The 17,654-nt window shown below is 41.8% G+C and overlaps 1 protein-coding gene across 1 annotated transcript in view; it reads right to left on the bottom strand.

The window, feature by feature from the left end:
• The window catches only part of LOC308479536 (uncharacterized protein), a 36,579-nt gene extending 19,977 nt beyond the window's left edge, over nucleotides 1-16,602 (bottom strand). Inside the window, exons 1-12 of the mRNA XM_081010242.1 lie at nucleotides 16,386-16,602; nucleotides 15,622-15,766; nucleotides 14,000-14,044; nucleotides 11,965-12,092; nucleotides 10,866-10,996; nucleotides 10,620-10,774; nucleotides 9,282-9,388; nucleotides 8,523-8,713; nucleotides 7,690-7,823; nucleotides 6,275-6,339; nucleotides 4,935-5,017; nucleotides 4,413-4,580 (exon numbers count right to left, since the gene is read on the bottom strand). Of these exons, the coding sequence (XP_080866368.1) occupies nucleotides 4,413-4,580; nucleotides 4,935-5,017; nucleotides 6,275-6,339; nucleotides 7,690-7,823; nucleotides 8,523-8,713; nucleotides 9,282-9,388; nucleotides 10,620-10,774; nucleotides 10,866-10,996; nucleotides 11,965-12,092; nucleotides 14,000-14,044; nucleotides 15,622-15,766; nucleotides 16,386-16,571 (1,538 nt within the window). The 5' untranslated portion in view covers nucleotides 16,572-16,602. The remainder of the gene's footprint in view (nucleotides 1-4,412; nucleotides 4,581-4,934; nucleotides 5,018-6,274; nucleotides 6,340-7,689; nucleotides 7,824-8,522; nucleotides 8,714-9,281; nucleotides 9,389-10,619; nucleotides 10,775-10,865; nucleotides 10,997-11,964; nucleotides 12,093-13,999; nucleotides 14,045-15,621; nucleotides 15,767-16,385) is intronic.
• Nucleotides 16,603-17,654: the final 1,052 nt, after the last annotated feature.

Consider the following 17,654-nt stretch of genomic DNA (forward strand, 5'->3'; position numbering starts at 1 on the left):
ATTACGTTATACTGCTTTGAAGCGGACAGTACAAAACTAAAAGAGTGTAACAACTTTAACAAAACAAAAAGTCTGAAGTGCTTAGCCCCAAGAAACCTCAGAGCTGGGAGGGCTGTGAAAACCTTCTCCCTGGTGCACCAGAAACAAAATTGGGAGTGAAGATGGGGGTTTGTTCCCATACTCCACCCCCTCCCTACCCCCAGGGGTGCATTAAGGTAGCCTAATGTCCTGTTGAAAAATTATAATGACTACTGATGTATTTTATTTATTTATTTGCTTGGTCTTGCCAGGTTTTATTACAGGCCTGAAGTGTGGAAGCTTTTATCTTGCCTTTGCCGCTTTGGGTTTGCCGAACAACAGGAAGTGGGGACAGCACCATCTTTGAGTGTTGCTTCTGGAATCGGGATATTCAGATCTCTGAATATGCTCTCCATTTGTTGCTCATCAAAACTGCCTGGTATTTGCCATTTATTAGAACCAGCAACTTAAAAGGGAACCCCATTGTCTTAGAGCAGCAATATATAAGGAATGATTTCCATTGAGAGAGGGTCTCTGGACAGATATCTTGAAACAATTGTAGGGTGACCAAGCCATATTTCAGAAACCTGAAATTGTGCATAACTTTAAAGTTTAAAGTATTTCTCAAAGCGGATTACTGTGTTTCTAGGTAATACTGATGAAGAGCATAGCCCACCTCTTCTGTATGCTCTTTCTGTATCAGTCAGAGAAATAGATACATTTATATTTAAACTTTTTATCCATTCCACTATAAAAGAAATCATGTCTGCTCCCTCCTCCTGTTCCGGAACTGCGCAAAGAGGAAAAAATTCTCTTCCGTCCCAGTTTGAATGTTCCTCCCACTTTAGTTCAAGATCTTCATTTGCCTTTTGCAATAGTTGCAATTCTGATTGAGTAGATAAAGTCATGTTAAGGGCTTCATTTGCTTCTAAGAGCTGCAATGCTGCAGCCCAGTCTGTTGCTGAAACCTTCCTTAATTTGTTTATAAAATCCTCCATTTTTCCTTACTCCTTTCTGATGCTGAAGGCCAGACATCATGTCATCTTTCCTAATCTCTTCAAACAGCACGAGGCAATCAGCTTCCAATGCTTCTTGTAAATCTTCCTTAACCAGCTTACTTTTATGACACAACATCTCCCGTGACATTACCTTTCTGAAGACAAATTTGAGGAGGAGAATGCTTTTATTTAGCAGTCATTCGACTATAAATTAGCCGCATGGGTATTGGAGATGCTGGGTCAAGCTGCCATTACCCAGAAGATCTTCACTAGAAGATGCTCAACCCAACCCATGGGTTTGAACCTCTGGTGCCCAAGGGTTCTCAGAAGGGGCAGTTTATGCTCTGTTTCTAGATTTGCAATTTTTCCCCTTCAAAAACCTTCAACTAGCATGGGAGGCTGATCGAGTCTTGGGGATCGATCCTTCAGTGGTCTAGAATCTAATCCTCTAAACCATTTTTTTCTGTTTCAGCCCTGCTTAGGGAAAATTCATTAAAACAATACATAAATGGTTTTTAACCTCGCATACCAAAAGGACGTTCCCCCTTTTGTTGGTGGGATTGCAGCATGTAAGGCTCTTACTACCTGTGGTAGAATTGTGTGTATCTAAACAAACTTTGGGATTCAGTGGTTTTTGAACTCAGCACCATTACCAGACAAAAAAATCTACAGTATATGGGCCCCAGACTGTGTTTACTTTCCATGCTTTCTGGAGATAAGTTGGATCCTCCTAACAGAGGGTCCATGTTGTGCTCGGCCCCTGAAACTCTTCCCCAACTGGCTTGTGGGTGGGCCTTGCCCCGCTCCAAGCTGGTGGTGCCACAGTTATGCCACTGGCCTTTAGCCAATCGGCATTGTGGCAAAGGTTGGGGGTTAGGGGTATCTATTTGGCAGCTCTCTCTCTCTCTCTCTCTCACACACACACACACACACACACACACACACTTATCCTCACCGTCTTAGTTTCAACCACATTCTCCCAGCAAGATCTAACTAGTCACATTACTCTAGGGATTGCTCCTAGGCCACAGTGCTGCAAAAACCTCCCCGACTCCATCAACTAAAAATGTGAAGCTGTATAACCTTAGCCCTCTCAGGATTTGGTGAATGCACTCCATGCTACAAGCAACTGAAAAGCAAATCACAATAGTGGCTTATGAGAGAGCCACTTCCGCGCTAAGAAGGAGGTGGGGTTGCGGGCTTCGCGGCCCCTCCATGTATGCGGCAGCCCCACGCGATGGTGGGGATTCCCAGCTGTGTCACTCCCTAGCTGGCCAATCGGCTGGCTCAGGGGTGGAGCCTGCCCTATAAAGGCAGGACAAGGCCCGGGATCTCCCTCTTTGCCGCCCGCCAGCTGTTCCTGCTTTTTCCCACCCTCCTGCCCTATAAGGTTTTCTTTTTGACCTTGCTATGGACCTTGGTTGGTCACCGTTGAGGGGCCTGGTAGGAATTTTTCCACTTGGCAAACTGGCACCAGCCACTTGGTTTTCGCCTACCTCGTAGCAATTTTTCACAACTTCCTGGGTATTGGCGGTTAGGCATTGGTTTAGTTCTGAAGATGGAAGAGGGGAAGTAGCGCCATCACCTGCCCCACATATTGAAGGGTAGTCTGCTAAAGGATAAATGGTTAAAGCTATGGAACATAGGATTAAAACTTACCGCTTGTCTGACCTTGAAGGAAACTATATTAAAAATGATGCATAGGTGGTATATTTTGCCAGCCAGGCTAGCAAAGATGTATAGAATGAAAAATAAGAACTGTTGGAAATGTGAATTGAAGGAAGGAAACTTTTTCCACATGTGGTGGTTATGTGAAAAAGTTAAAACTTTCTGGGAAAATATATATAATGAGTTTTAAAAGATTTTTAGATACACTTTCCAAAAAAAACCAACAGAAGCATTCTTGCTAGGTATGGTTGGAGATGATATAAAAAAGAGTGACCAGAAACTGTTCCTTTATGCTACTACCACGGCGAGAATATTACTTGCACAGAAATGGAAGAAACATGAAATACCCACAGTTGAAGAATGGCAGTGGAAACTCATGGAGTACGAAGAAATAGCAAAATTGACTGGAAAAATCAGAGAACAGGGCGACGAAGCATTCCAAAGAGACTGGATGAAATTTACAACATACATAGTAAAGAACTATACACAAATAAAGAAATCAATCGTTTTGGATTTAAGAATATTGAACAAACATATTACAACAATTGAAGGATGTACATTAATGAAATTTTGTTTTGTTTTGTTTTTTATAAATTTTTATTAAGCATTTCAGCACAACAATTTGTCAAAAACATATCAACCTTATTTCCCCCCATAAATTTCCCTCCCCCCTCCCTAAAAAGAACCCACCCTCCCTGACTTCCCTCAGTTCCTCTCTCTGGTTTTTGAGCACATGTTATTTTCTGCATATTCTAAAATTGTAATGATCCTTAATTTATCTATCTATATGTTACCAATAGTAAATTTGGATTTGTTTATTCAAAACCTGCCAATGAGTTCAGTTCATTTTGTTGTTTCTTTAAGTACCGGTACTTTGTAAAAGGTTCCCATTCTTCTTTAAAATCACAGTTGTCCTTGTCGTGTAATTTATGCATCAGTTTCACCAGTTCCACATAGTCGCATCAGTTTTTCTTGCCACAGTTCTTTTGTCGTGATTTCTTCGTTCTTCCAGCCTTGTGCAATTAAGACTCTTGCCACCGTTGTTGCATACATAAATATGTTCTTCAGTTTCCTTGGCAGGTCTTTTCCTACAATCCCTAACAAAAATGCTTCAGGCTTTTTTACAAATGTTAATTGGAACATTTTCTTCAATTCATTATATATTATTTCCCAAAAAAATTTAATTTCACTACAATCCCACCACATATGATAAAAAGTTCCTTCTTTTTCCTTACATTTCCAACATACATTTGAGCCAGTTTTGTACATTCTTGCTATCTGAACTGGTGTTATATACCATCTATACATTATTTTCATATAATTTTATTTCAATAAAGAACAATCTGTAAATTTTAAGTCAGTTTTCCACAGTCTTTCCCAATCTTCAAACATTATGTTATGGCCTATATCTTGTGCCCATTTAATCATAACTGATTTCACCTTCTCGTCTTTTGTTTCATTAATGAAATTTTGAATAGTATTATTCCATAGTATTAAGTATACATAGAATGTAAACATGACAAATGTGTAAATATAAAGAAAATATAGAGAAACTAGAAGAAGGAGGGAGGGAAGTACAATTTTGTTTAGAGTTAAAGTATTAAGGTTAAAAGAAATAAGGTATGTATTATGTATTATGATGGCGAAATTTGGAAAATCTCTAAAACCAATAAAGATCATTTTTAAGGGAGGGGGAGAAGGACCTCCTGATAGAATTCTCTGATATATCAGTCAAGTTTCTTCAAGAAGAGGTGTATCCCATTCTCAGACTTCAGGACCATCTGAGGGATAGGAATGGGCAGCTTTGATGGGTCTGGCAGGATTTCAAAGCGAAGCAGCGTTAGAGCAAGAGCTACTTTCATCTCATTCATAGCAAATTGTTGCCCGATACAGTTCCTAATCAGAGTGGAAAAGGAAAGTGGCTATGAATATCATCAAGTGATCAAATTCAAATGCATCTCTGTCTATACTAAATGAGGTCAAAGTAGTAGTCCGTGACCTTTTGCACACTGAGTATGGGTGACACCTATTTTCTGCCTAACCTGCGAATCCCACACTTAACCTGAGAAAAGAGCTGTACAAATTGTACAGCCTTCTGAAAGACAAAACGTTCTCTATATTTGTTGCACACATGTTCTTCCTATATTTCTTAAAGTCATGCTCAGTAGACCTTGCCTGGGGACAAAACAAACTTTTCTTCTCCCTTTTAAAAAAGTCAGTACTATTAAAAAGGGTGTGTTTCAGACTCACCTTGATCCAGCTGCAAAAGGGATGAATGAATGAGGATGTCTTTGAGATGGGTTGTCCGCTGAGAATCTTGTAGGATCAAATACCTAAAGTAAACAAGGTTTTAGGTACCTTTTTAATGATTTATGCTTGCTAAACTGTAGCATTACTTTTGACACGAGAGGAGAAGGATTTATAGGAGAGCTAAACAACCCATATTGTTCAGGGAACAATAAAAAAGGAACACCATTGTTCCAAGTGCGATGGGGAAGTGTATATATTTGCATCCTCTAGGTTTCCATTGTAGGCAGCTGTTGGAGCTTCCTGAAATAAGAGCAAGATCTATTGATCTGAAAAGCTAGTAAGCATGCAGAACTTCCCCATCTTTATGATGATCTATATCCACATCTAGATATATGTTACTGTGGTTAACAAAACAGGTTTATTTATGTGGCAAAATGCTTCAGCTTCCACTCTTGTCAACTGCTAAGGTGGAAGCCAAAATGTTTTGCCACATAAATCTGTTTCATTAATCACAGCAGCATAACTATTGTTTTAGTGATTAACTGTACCGCTCCGGCGGGAAGGTAAACGGCATTTCCGTGCGCTGCTCTGGTTTGCCAGAAGCGGTTTAGTCATGCTGGTCACATGACCCGGAAGCTGTACGCCGGCTCCCTCGGCCAATAAAGCAAGATGAGCGCTGCAACCCCAGAGTCGTCCACGACTGGACCTAATGGCCAGGGGTCCCTTTACCTTTACCTTTAAAGGGAATTGAGAGCAAGCTTGTGGGAAGTACAGTTTGAAATGCATGTAGATACCAAATAAATGCCCACTATTTAATGGCAGTATAGGCTTCCATATGGTTTACAGAGACTAAAAGCCAGTTATATAAACATTAAAATCAAACCATCCACAATTAACCTATACAAGAAGATTTACGTGAATGGGCATTTGCCACATCACACAGAGGCCCATGTACATCCTAGAGCCTTGTAGAACTTCAGAACATAGTTGGATGCTTGAATTTAACTATCTAGTTACATACCCTCCAACATGTTGAGACCCCAAACCAGGACGTGCTCCCATGCATGTCACGTGACCCTCACAAGACCATGGAGCCCAAAAGATGTGCTGGGGGGGCTGTGCTCTCACAGCTCCCCAAAAATGCATTTTCGGACACCACACAAGATCACAGCCCCACAAAATGCTTCTTTGGTACAAGATCTCAGCGTGAAATGGCACAAGATCATGGCGCCCAAAATGGCCACCGTGCTCTTGCAAGGAAAAACAAGATGTCCCTTTTTTCCAGGACATTGGCAGATTTTGTAGTTATTCTTTTCCCTTATATAAAAGGAATTATTTACCTCAGGATCTTGCCATACACTGGGGTTTTTATGAACACAATGGATGGCAACTGAAACTCTAAATCCTGTAAAAGAAAGAACAGGAGAATACAGTGATTACAACATTTTAGAATTGTGAGTGTGCTGAAACTCACCAAAAGATCACAGACCAACAACTAATGTAATGCACCCAAGGAGTTTTGGACCTTGTACCATCGAGGGGCTTGATTAAAATAGCTCTTCAGATTCTTGCTTATGTTTCTGTTGTTGATATGATATGTTTTTGTTGTTGATATGTGCATACAGTGGTTTCAGCAATGGATTTCCCATGCAAACTGCACGGATCAGCAGTTAATTAGCAAATCTGCAATCAAAGTGCAAACTAACAAATACGGGTAAACCTCATTTTATTGTGCTTCATTTTATTGTGCTTCACATATATGGTTCCTCACAAGGAGGATGCTGGTGCAGCTGCAGGCACTCCAGCCCCTTCCAGGGGAAGGAAACCCTCTGCCTCTGCCACCTTTCTTCTGTCCTTGTGTTGGTACGTGCACATATCCCCCTGCAAGGGACTGTCAGGATACTGTCAGTGGCTCCCGGCTGGTTGCCCAGGAAAGTATAAAGACAAGGGAAAGTTTCTTACAGACCGTTTTTATTTCAGTCTTTACAGAGAGAGACTATAGAACCCAGCCTCTTGGATAATGGCGGTGTCCCGAGTGACTCTTCACCCACCCACCCCACCGGTCTCTCCCATTTCCTCATTTGTCATTCTCATCATCTCCTCTATGAGCTCTTTGCTCTCCTACTTTTAAGGCTCGCCAGGTTCTGGAAGATGGTGGGTCTGGAACGCTTTCTAATGACAATGTGTCAGCCAGGTGTTGCTCTGGCTCTTCCCATGATTTCCCAACTTTTACCCTCATCTGCCTCTTAGGTGCGACCTTCCTCAAACCCTTGTTGTATATCTATACTGTTGTCCTCTTCCTCCTCCCTGGAAGGGTCAGGATGGGGAAGCGGTCTCCACCATTCCTCCTCTGCCCAGTCCATGACAGGGCCTTAGACAAGTTGTGCATTGCTATGTTACCAACCAAGTGGTGATTGAAGAAATTATCTATATTTATTTGCACTTCCTCTTTTGGTGCTTCTTGGGGATATCTGAAATCAGCTGGAATTGCTGAAGTTCAGTCAGTATTACTATGATAGTAGTAGCTAATCTGCGGACCTCCAGTTCTGGTTAGTTTGCAACCCCTATGATGGCTGGCCATAATGGATGCAGCTTATGGAAGGTGGCAGTCCAGCAACATCTGAAGTCTCGCAGTCTAGTCACCCTAGATTTATACTGAAGTTCTGAGCTGCAATCTAATTTCAGGGTTAGGAGTTCTACAGTGAATAGAAGGGAATGAAAAACAGAACTTCGCTCTTAAAGAAAATATGCAAACCTTCAGGTAATGTGCGTCCATCAAAAAAAGTAATGGGTTTGCTCAGCTGTCGGGACACTACCGGAACTGGAGAATTTAGTCGGAGACTCTCCTTTATGCACATTGTGGTATAGGTCATCTTACCAAGATCATCCCTGAAAGTTGCAAATAAAGCCATTCATCTTTCTGCTGGCAAAACACTGGGTGTTGATAGCAGTGCAATATCTGGAAAGCATTCTGTTAACCTTATCAAATGTCCAGGCATGGGTTTTCTTTTCCCCTTCCACCACCAGGAGTGGCAGCTTGGCCCCATGACCATAGGTGCCAAGGGCCATGGGTGCCATGCAGTGTGCATGGCCCTAGCACCAAAATTTGTGGGTGCCTGGCACCTTCATGGGGAATATTATGGTTGCTCAGGCACCCAGGGCCCCAAGGAGTTGGCAGCTATGTCTACCACCTTGTATAATGGGAATAAAAACCACTAACTCAAGTGGTCACTGGAGAGAGTTCATATCACATATCTTAGTTGAGTTCTTGGGGATTTGGGGGATGATGTCAGGTGAGTAACAGGTTGATCTGGCCTAGGCAGAATGGCTTCAAAGGCCAAAATGGAAAGCCCATGGGTGGGAAATTCCCCACCCATGGATTAAGAAGTGCCTCCCACCCAACTTTCCTTTTCTGAAACTGGCAGCCTCCCCCAGCTGCTTTTCAGTTGTTGTTGTTGCTGCTGCTGTTGTTGTTTTTAAAAAGAGTAGGAAGACTTTCCATAATGTTCTTCTCAAGGTTTTCAAGTTTGGCCCTCAGTTTAAGTCACTCGGGGGTGGGGGATCAAAGGCAAACAATACTGATCTCACCAATGGATGTCCTCCCGATCCCCAAGAATGTCTTTGATTTCTTCTCTACATTTCTGCTGGTGCTCTGGGTGCTGAGCCATAGAATGTAGGATCCAGGAGATTCCACTGGCTGTAGTATCGTGGCCTGCAAACATGAAAGTGTCCACTTCAGCGCGCAGGTCTTCATCAGACAACCCAGCTCCGTTTTCATCCTGACAAAATAGGGGATAGGTAATCAGCAGCTAACTCGAGAGTTCAAAGAAAAATAGTGTGGTTGTGTTTTATATCAATAGACATGAAGAGGAAATGTAAATGAAAACGCCAGACCAAAAAGTGTCACAGTAATGGAATTTTTAGATTTGTTCTACAGATTGGCTTCTGCTTCAGTGGCCCACATAGTGGATTATTCCTCCGTGTCTTGAGCAGGAAGTGACCACGGCCATCTGGTTTTGCCATGATTAACAATTTTGCAGTTGAACCTCACTGTCCATTTCCCCCCAATCTGTAACTCTTGTGGACTCAAAAGGCCCATAAAATGATACAAAAGGATGACAAAGGGGAAGCTGACACTTCTGTAGTCCCCTGAAAAGTAGAGGCAGAGTTGTCACCTTTTCCCATCATTAGTACTACAGTAATGGACCTGGTAAAAATGTCCTTTCTGTGCAATTCTTAAAGAGAAGATCAAGGTGAACTATATTTAATCAAATATCTGGCCAGCTGTTTGCTTTGTAAAAGATGTGTAAGGTAGAGGATGCTAAAGTGCTTCATATAAATACTTACTTTGGCACAAAGAAGAATGTCCAAAAAATCCAAGTGTCGCTTCTTCTGGATCTTTTCAAGTTCCCTTTCATTCTTAAGTGATTCCTTCCTCTCTGCAATTACTTTTTCTACCATTACAAAATAAAATTACATCAGCATATCACATTTCTTTCTCGTTATTTCTTTAACCCCATATTACCCCTTGAGTTCAGGGCAGGTGGCAAATATTTTAAAATATCCAAAATGAAGGTTACTTTAAAATGCAGCTACTATACAACTGGCAGTGCAATCAGGCAATGGAGGGGCATGAGAGAGTCATGAGCCACCATGGTATCCACAGCCATCCTTCAAGCACAAGGCAGAAGCCTGATTTGGGTCACACCTGACTGCAGTTGACCCAGTGACTGGGCCTGAGGCTATCAAGTGGGACTGGCATGGGATCCTGTGGATACCAGTGGAGTGATGCTTACACCCCTTCAAGGGTGGAGGGAGACCTCTGTCCCATCCAGCTCTCCCAGCATGAGGGTATGGATTGCACCCTAAAATGTTGCATTAGGTCCAACTGTAATTTAGCAGGTGCCATCTGATTGCAGATAATCTCCCTGGACACTGAAGCCTTATTAGGGCTGGACAGAGGATGCTCGAGGAGTAGCAAGGCTTGTTCCCATGAGTACCAGAAGGAAAATAAGATTGCAGTCTTATATTCATTTACCTGATAGCATCCCATTGAATGCCATGGGTTTTATTTCTGAGTAGACATGTACTGGATTGCAGTGTAAATTATGCTAAAATATGGCAATGTCCTTAAATTGCATAATTTATACTGGTTACAAAGGTTGAGTTGTCTTTCTGCATAATTTTGGAGAACTTATAAAGCAACAATGAAGAGGTGCTCTTGAACACCAGCAGAGACCCTTTTCCTGCACTTAGTGACCCCGTACGAAAGAGTATTTGAGAAAGAGATTCCAGAACTTTCAACTTAGATGCTCTCAGGCAGGTTTGCTTGAATCCCAACACTACCGATTTTCAACATCAAGCAATGGATAAAGGACAGAGCTATTAGCTCTTGCACAGTTGGGACCACCCTCGGCACCACTCACCACGGGCGCCAGCAGGTAAGCCCCGCTGCACATAATCAGTCACATGATGTGGCTCACGCACACCACTTGAATGGCGATGCCTATGTATTTGGTGGGGGAGCCCCCTCAGAGTTTTCATTGGAAGCTCCTAGGAGTTGGCTCCTATGCCACTCATTATCAGTTAGATATCCTGTTGAACCAAAGGACTTGCTTATAGTAGTCCATTTCGGTAAAGCTCGCATAGGAAGAAGAGAAGAATCTGCCAATGTCTGTAAGATACCTGTATGATGATGTGCCAAGCTGCAGGCTTCCTTAAAGCGCCGTCCTGACGGGGTGCATGAATAGATGAGCTGATTCCGCAGAAATGCCGAGGTGACTCTCTGAAACACTAGGAGAGTCATATCTTGCACAGCATTGACATAATAATCCTGCTCTCTGGAGGAAAAGAAAAATGGAATATTTCAGACAAACAGATATGGGCCATGCCACCAAGAACCTTCAATAGTATTAATTTGACAGTACTAACTTGTCCGTCTGACAGCCACTCTTGTAACTGAATGCACATTTCATGATGCTGTCAAGAGTCATTAAACTGACATGGTCAAACATCTCCAAAGACTTTGTGGGGTCCTCTGCAATCAGCTTCTCCCATTTATCCTGATGTGAGAAACAGGCGAGGAAGCTTAAGTTGCTTGCTTTGGGCAGTATTCAAGTAAATAATCATGCTAGAACAACGATTACTCTCCTCCCCCTGTACATTTCCTGAATCATCCCCAAGTCTGCTACAAATGGTTGGGGGAATTTAAGGCAGGGGTGGAGAGGATGAGAATGTTCCATTGCCCTAGGAGAAATCCTTGCGTAGGCAGAATATTTGCTTTTGCACTCCATTGAGTACCACCCACCGCCTGAAAGCTCTGTATCTTTTCCTTAAAGGTGGAAGTGCTTTGAAAGCATCATATCTGATATTTCCCAAATCCCTTCTTCAGTTTCATTGCGCCTGTGTAGCAATGTGAAGTGCCCTTGTGCAACATGCACCAAGCCATGCGCCTGTGCGCTAGTGCACAGCAATGCCACTGGATTTGTGCCACAGATGAGTGTGACTGGTGGTTGCTATGATAATATATATCATGTCAGGAGCACTGTAAGGTAATCTCATGGGATACAACTCCTAATGCTTTAAAAATGCAATATGCTGAGTTCTCATTATATATGTGTGCAACAGATTTCTAGGTTCTTTTGTGCAACTATGTTTCAGGATGACCATGGGGCTACTTGTGCACAAATTGCTACTGCACTGTATATGAAATGCATGGGGGGGGGGAATCATGCAATACACATGGTACAGATGAGTCTTTGGAAATTCAAAGCAAAGACAGACTTCTCTGCTGGCAACCATGTGGAGGAATGCGGGTCATGTCTAAGGTGCCTGGGCACAGAACTCATGGAAGTGATAAGGCATAGTCTCCATTATTTCATTGACAGAGCTCAGTATTTTGAATAACATGCTACCATTTGGCTGAATACACACACAAACTGGACTGGGGTAATTCTTCCCAGTAATAACTGATACAGAATTGAGTATTTATAATATCATTTCTTTTGCAATGTGATAATAGGTTAATTACCAGCATAACTTTGACTGAATCTGCAATTTGTGCCACATAGGGTTTCAAAATGTCATAGTGGAAAGCTGGTGTTAGCAATCGCCTGTGCTGGTGCCACTTGGGTCCATTTAAGACAAGCAGTCCTCTCCCTATGGGTACAAATAGCAATAGACTAGTTAGAGTGTACATAGCAAAGGATTCATGTTATTACACCCACTCTTGCCATGATTTGTCCCCTTTGATTTTTCAAATCCTCTTGCAAAGATATTTGCACAGTGCAAAGCTCAGTATGTTTGTTGTTGTTGTTGTTGTTTAGTCGTTTAGTTGTGTCCAACTCTTCGTGACCCCATGGACCAAAGCACGCCAGGCACTCCTGTCTTCCACTGCCTCCCACAGTTTGGTCAAACTCATGTCAGTAGCTTCGAGAACACTGTCCAACCATCTCATCCTCTGTCGTCCCCTTCTCCTTGTGCCCTCAATCTTTCCCAACATCAGGGTCTTTTCCAGGGAGTCTTCTCTTCTCATGAGGTGGCCAAAGTGTTGGAGCCTCAGCTTTAGGATTTGTCCTTCCAGTGAGCACTCAGAGCTGATTTCCTTAAGAATGGATAGGTTTGATCTTCTTGCAGTCAATGGGACTCTCCTCCAGCACCATAATTCAAAGTGTTCAGTGGGTCTTACTCATGGGAAATGTGCATGAGATCGCAGCCTAAGAAAGCAATTTGTGGGCTGTAGCATATTCACAGATTGATTCTAGAGAACTTCGTTAACATAAAGAAAATGTCATTTTCCTTTGCACCTTTATGCAGTGCATAGTACTAAGTAGCAAGAACCTCCCACTGATCTGTGGAATACTGTTTAATTGCTATAGAATTCATCAGTGGGAAAAAGCCAATGACTCCAAGAACTATGTAACAGCAATAACAAGAGATGTAGGAAATGCCAGAAGAAAGAAACTTAGGTTTATCGTCAAAATACCAATAAGAGCTATGAAACAAAAAATTGCAGAGAGAAGAGATGCCAAATATCATAAATCCATTATGTTCTATGCAAAATGCATCATGGGCTGTCCCTTGAGTCCACTAGATGACATCGCAAGGGATCGTTGCCTTAGGAGAGTGAGAAAAATTCTCAGGGATGACTCACACCCCGGCCATCACCTCTTTAATCTTCTACCCTCTGGCAGGACATATAGAAGTATAATCAGCCGTACCAACAAGCTAAAAAATAGCTTCTATCCGTGGGCTGTTAGGCTGTTGAATGAAAAATAACATAGCGAAATTGACTTGCAAGGTGGTGTGTTGTTGAATAAGAGATTGAGTGTTTGGGGGGGAGGATCATTAAATTTCATTGTACACAGGTTGTACAATGACAATAAATGTATTATTATTATTATTATTATTATTATTATTATGCAGAAAAAGAGATGAATGGATTGGTATTAGCTAATGTTAGGCTGTGGTGCCATGATATAATAATAATAATAATAATAATAATAATAATAATAATAATAATTTTATTTATATCCCGTCCTCCCCAGCCGAAGCCGGGCTCAGGGCGGCTAACAACAATAAAATAATACAACATTCTAAAATCATTTCATTATAAAATTAATTCAGATGAAATTGATGGCAACCATTGGGCTATATGGGATAATCCTTAAATTCATCCCTTAGACAAGTAGCACATTACAAACCTAGGTGCAACTGCCCATAAAATCAGTACCATATGACTAAAATCTTTGTCATGTGGGACAGTATTGGGATGGGGACAAGGCGCGGGGTAGTGAAGTTCATACTACATATCCAGACCAGCAGGAACACCCATGGAACCCAAACAATGCCATCGCCATGCCCCATACCATGGTACCATACCCCTAAGTGGTGGTGACACGGCTGTCGAGAGGGGAATGCTTCACTTCCCCAGCCATTCCTCCTGAAAGGAGAATTAAAACTCTCCAAAATTACATCAAGTTAAGGCTTGGGTGACAGTTAAGATTGCAACGCCCTTGTATTCTGTAAATGACAACGATGCGTAGACAAGTAACTCGTACACATACCAATCCAAGGAAGCAAGGGCTCATAGATATCTTTAGCTTTAGGATCTAGAAAATTAGAAAAGTCAAACATACCAATCAGTGTCACAAATTTAAATTTACAGCAAGAGTTAACATTTTCAGCACTCATGTTGGAAATCTGTTAAATTGTGTGTTTTTTTAATGAAAAGATGAGAGACACAGTAAACTTGAGCCACAAAAATTTACACGTTTCGCATGGCAATCAGTATTATTTAGATGTATGTATGTGCTATGGCAGGATGCGGGTGGCGCTGTGAGTTAAACCACAGAGCCTAGGGCTTGCCGATCAGAAGGTCGGCAGTTTGAATCCCCGCGACGGGGTGAGCTCCCGTTGCTCGGTCCCAGCTCCTGCCAACCTAGCAGTTTGAAAGCATGTCAAAGTGCAAGTAGATAAATAGGTACCACTCCGGTGGGAAGGTAAATGGCATTTCCGTGCGCTGCTCTGGTTCGCCAGAAGCGGCTTAGTCATGCTGGCCACATGACCAGCTATACACTGGCTCCCTTGGCCAATAAAGTGAGATGAGCACCGCAACCCCAGCGTCGGTCACGACTGGATCTAATGGTCAGGGGTCCCTTTACCTTCTTATGTGCTATGGCAAGCCATGTCTAAGGCCTGTGGTATTCCTCCTCTGTGATACCACAAGAAACTATAGACCTTTCATTATTTGCCTTGTGAGACATTTCCTTATCATGGCAATTCCACATCCATTAATCTAACCACATAAAGGTTTTAGAAATCTTTTATCTGTGATTAAGATTCATATCGGTTTTTGTTTTTATCAGTAAGTCCCCTTGAACTTACTGATCAGGGGAAAAGGTGGGGTACAGGCAAAACACGCACAAGCACCCCATTTACATGGAGGTTACATTCCAAGGCATTGTGCAATTAAGTGAAACTGTGTACCTTTGAAACAGCAAACACCCTGTTCCACACCAGCCCTTTTGTGACCGTTTTGTGATATTCTCAGGTTACTTCTGGGTTCGGTGCAGTCTGCATGTGCACAGTTGCACACATATTAAATGTGCATAAATGGGGTGTTTACTGTATAAATTAATTATTAGTATTAGTATTAAAGACACATGTTCATAAAATGAAGCAGAGTCTGGAGCATGTTCTCTAGAACATTCTATATCTATAGGTGCATCATCATCAACAACATTATAATTTTATTATTTCTACCCCACCCAGCTGACTGGATTACCCCAGCCACTCTGGACAGCTTCCAACAAAATACTAAAAACATAATAATAAAAAACAACAAACCTTAAAACTTATTAATAAAATGGCCATGTTGTTACAGAGGATAGTCCTCTATTTGAAAGCAAGCTCTGTTTAAACAGCTCTCTGGTCCAAGGACAAAGAATCTTGAGAAGAGAGAGCAGGAAGTTAGCAATTAGTTAGCACCCGGATAGCAGACTGAGCAGACACATAATTCTCCTGGTCACAATGTTCCCCCACTATGGCAAAATGTATTTTTATTTAAATTATCGTAATTATTTCTAAAGTTGCACATGCAAGTTTTATGCATGTCCTCATTTTTGTTGATGCACAAATGGCCACCCTACATATAAAAAATGAATTATCCTCAATGAAACACACTTACCGTTTCTGCTAAATAAAGTTTTGGCGTAATCAGGGTGAGTGATAACTACAGCAGGAACAAAGCCCCCAAACCATCTGGGGAAAGCGTAAGGGAATTTTTCAGCCCACTTCTCCATCATGTTCAGGTCTTCTGCATGACTGGTGATCTGCAGTGATAGGATTTCCATTTTTAGTTGCACTCACGTCTCTTTCAAGTGCAACACATGACCTAAGCTGGGGAAATGATTTGAGAACTTTCATCTACCTAATTCTCTTCAGTAGGAAATGAATGGGATACCAAGCACATCTCAAAGAGGTCTGCCAGTTTCCATGCACAGTCTCTCCGTATACAGGTGTTGTTTTTCATAAATGCTTGCTAGTGTTTGAAGAAGCCTGTCCGTTTGATAGATTCAGGGAAGCCACAACCACTCATAAACAACAATTCCAGTAATGTAAGGGACCAATTTAAAATAGAAACATCGCCACCTGACCCCACCCCCCACCCACCATGGCCCCCTCCACCTCTTCCCCCCTTTTCTTCCTAATGTAACACTAATGTCTCAACAGATGAAACTGACCTGCGGAAAATGTAACTTGAAAAAAAAGACATTGCACATACTTTGCAAACCAAGAAATCTTTAATAAAAATACATTAAAAAGAGACCAATTTAAAAGTCTTTAAAACACAAGTCAAACTGTGTCCCCATTATACCCAAATTTCACCCAAATCTAGCATCTTTTCCAAGCTCAATTATCCACACACATATACTGTATCTTTTTGCTTACCTGATGGATATTACCATAGAGCCAATGGCTGGGAGGACCTGGGAAACTCTCCAAAGTTTTGAGCAATTTTTGTCTCTTGAAATATAACTGGGTGGATTTAATCACCACATAAACCAGACAGAAGCCAGCACATAGTTGCATGATCTGGAAAGTGAGACTTGCCGTTTTCTCTGTTGTGAATACCATGATGGTAGCGTCTCTAGAGCTGTGGCTTGAGATGTCTTGTGTCACCTTCTCCTTTTATTCTTCCAAGAATAGTTGCTATAGCCAATAGTCAGAGAGATGACAAGCTCACACTTGCTATTGCATAAGCCTCCTGTTGCAACCTTCTTTGTTGTTTCTCCCATAATAATCACCCCATTCATAATACTTGACTTGAAGAAGCCCTGAAGGAAAATTTTCAGTTAACCATCTCATCTAGCCTTTGACCTGCTTCAATTAAGAGAGTTTATTAAATAGAGTAAGGGTGAAACTTCACTGTATGTTGGATATCAGTTACAGAAAATTATGTACACATTCCATGGTTATGAATCACATTCTAGGGTTCACAAGGAGCTCCTTCACCCAGTTGGAATACTGAGCTTCCCTTGGCTTCTTACATGTCACAGATTTTAATCTCAGGTGAAAACTGAGCATATAGCTCCATTTCAATCTGGATTCAGATTTGGTTTGGGGACTAACATAAACTTTGGTCACCTTGTTGGACAATCCACACCAAGAGATCTGAACATGGAGAGTACTTCCTTCTTGGTTTGGTAGACCTTTCAGCTGTGTTTAATACTTGATAATCAAGGATATCTTTCTCATGACGGGAATGGGCAGAGGATAAACCATTTCACAGTATTTCTGGTCCTTCCTTGAGGGTTGGTGCCAGCTCAACGATCATCCCCTACCTCCTGTTGTCTGACATCTGGATCACTGGTGGGCAACCTCAAGCCTATTAGGTAGTTTGGATTGAAAGGGTACTAGAATAATGAGTCCAACACCATACAATAAGCCAGTGACAGACGAGGAATTTTATGTTAGGTCTCCCAATCCTTTGATGTGTTTGCTTCATTTCTATGAATGTGTTTCACTGGAAATGTAATATAAGCCCATGTCCTGACTCTTGCAAGCTACTTTTCCAACATCCAACTTGTTAAAAGTAGCCAACATGGTTTGGTTCCTTCATGCCATAACTTCCAAGGTAGGTAACAACTCATCTCTGTGCTCTAGAAGATATCTTCCAAGCAAAAGATCTGCTTGCCAGTCACACCACGGGTTTCAATA

Source organism: Podarcis pityusensis, assembly GCF_964106645.2.
Source record: "Podarcis pityusensis genome assembly, chromosome: 6".
Lineage (NCBI taxonomy): Eukaryota > Metazoa > Chordata > Lepidosauria > Squamata > Lacertidae > Podarcis > Podarcis pityusensis.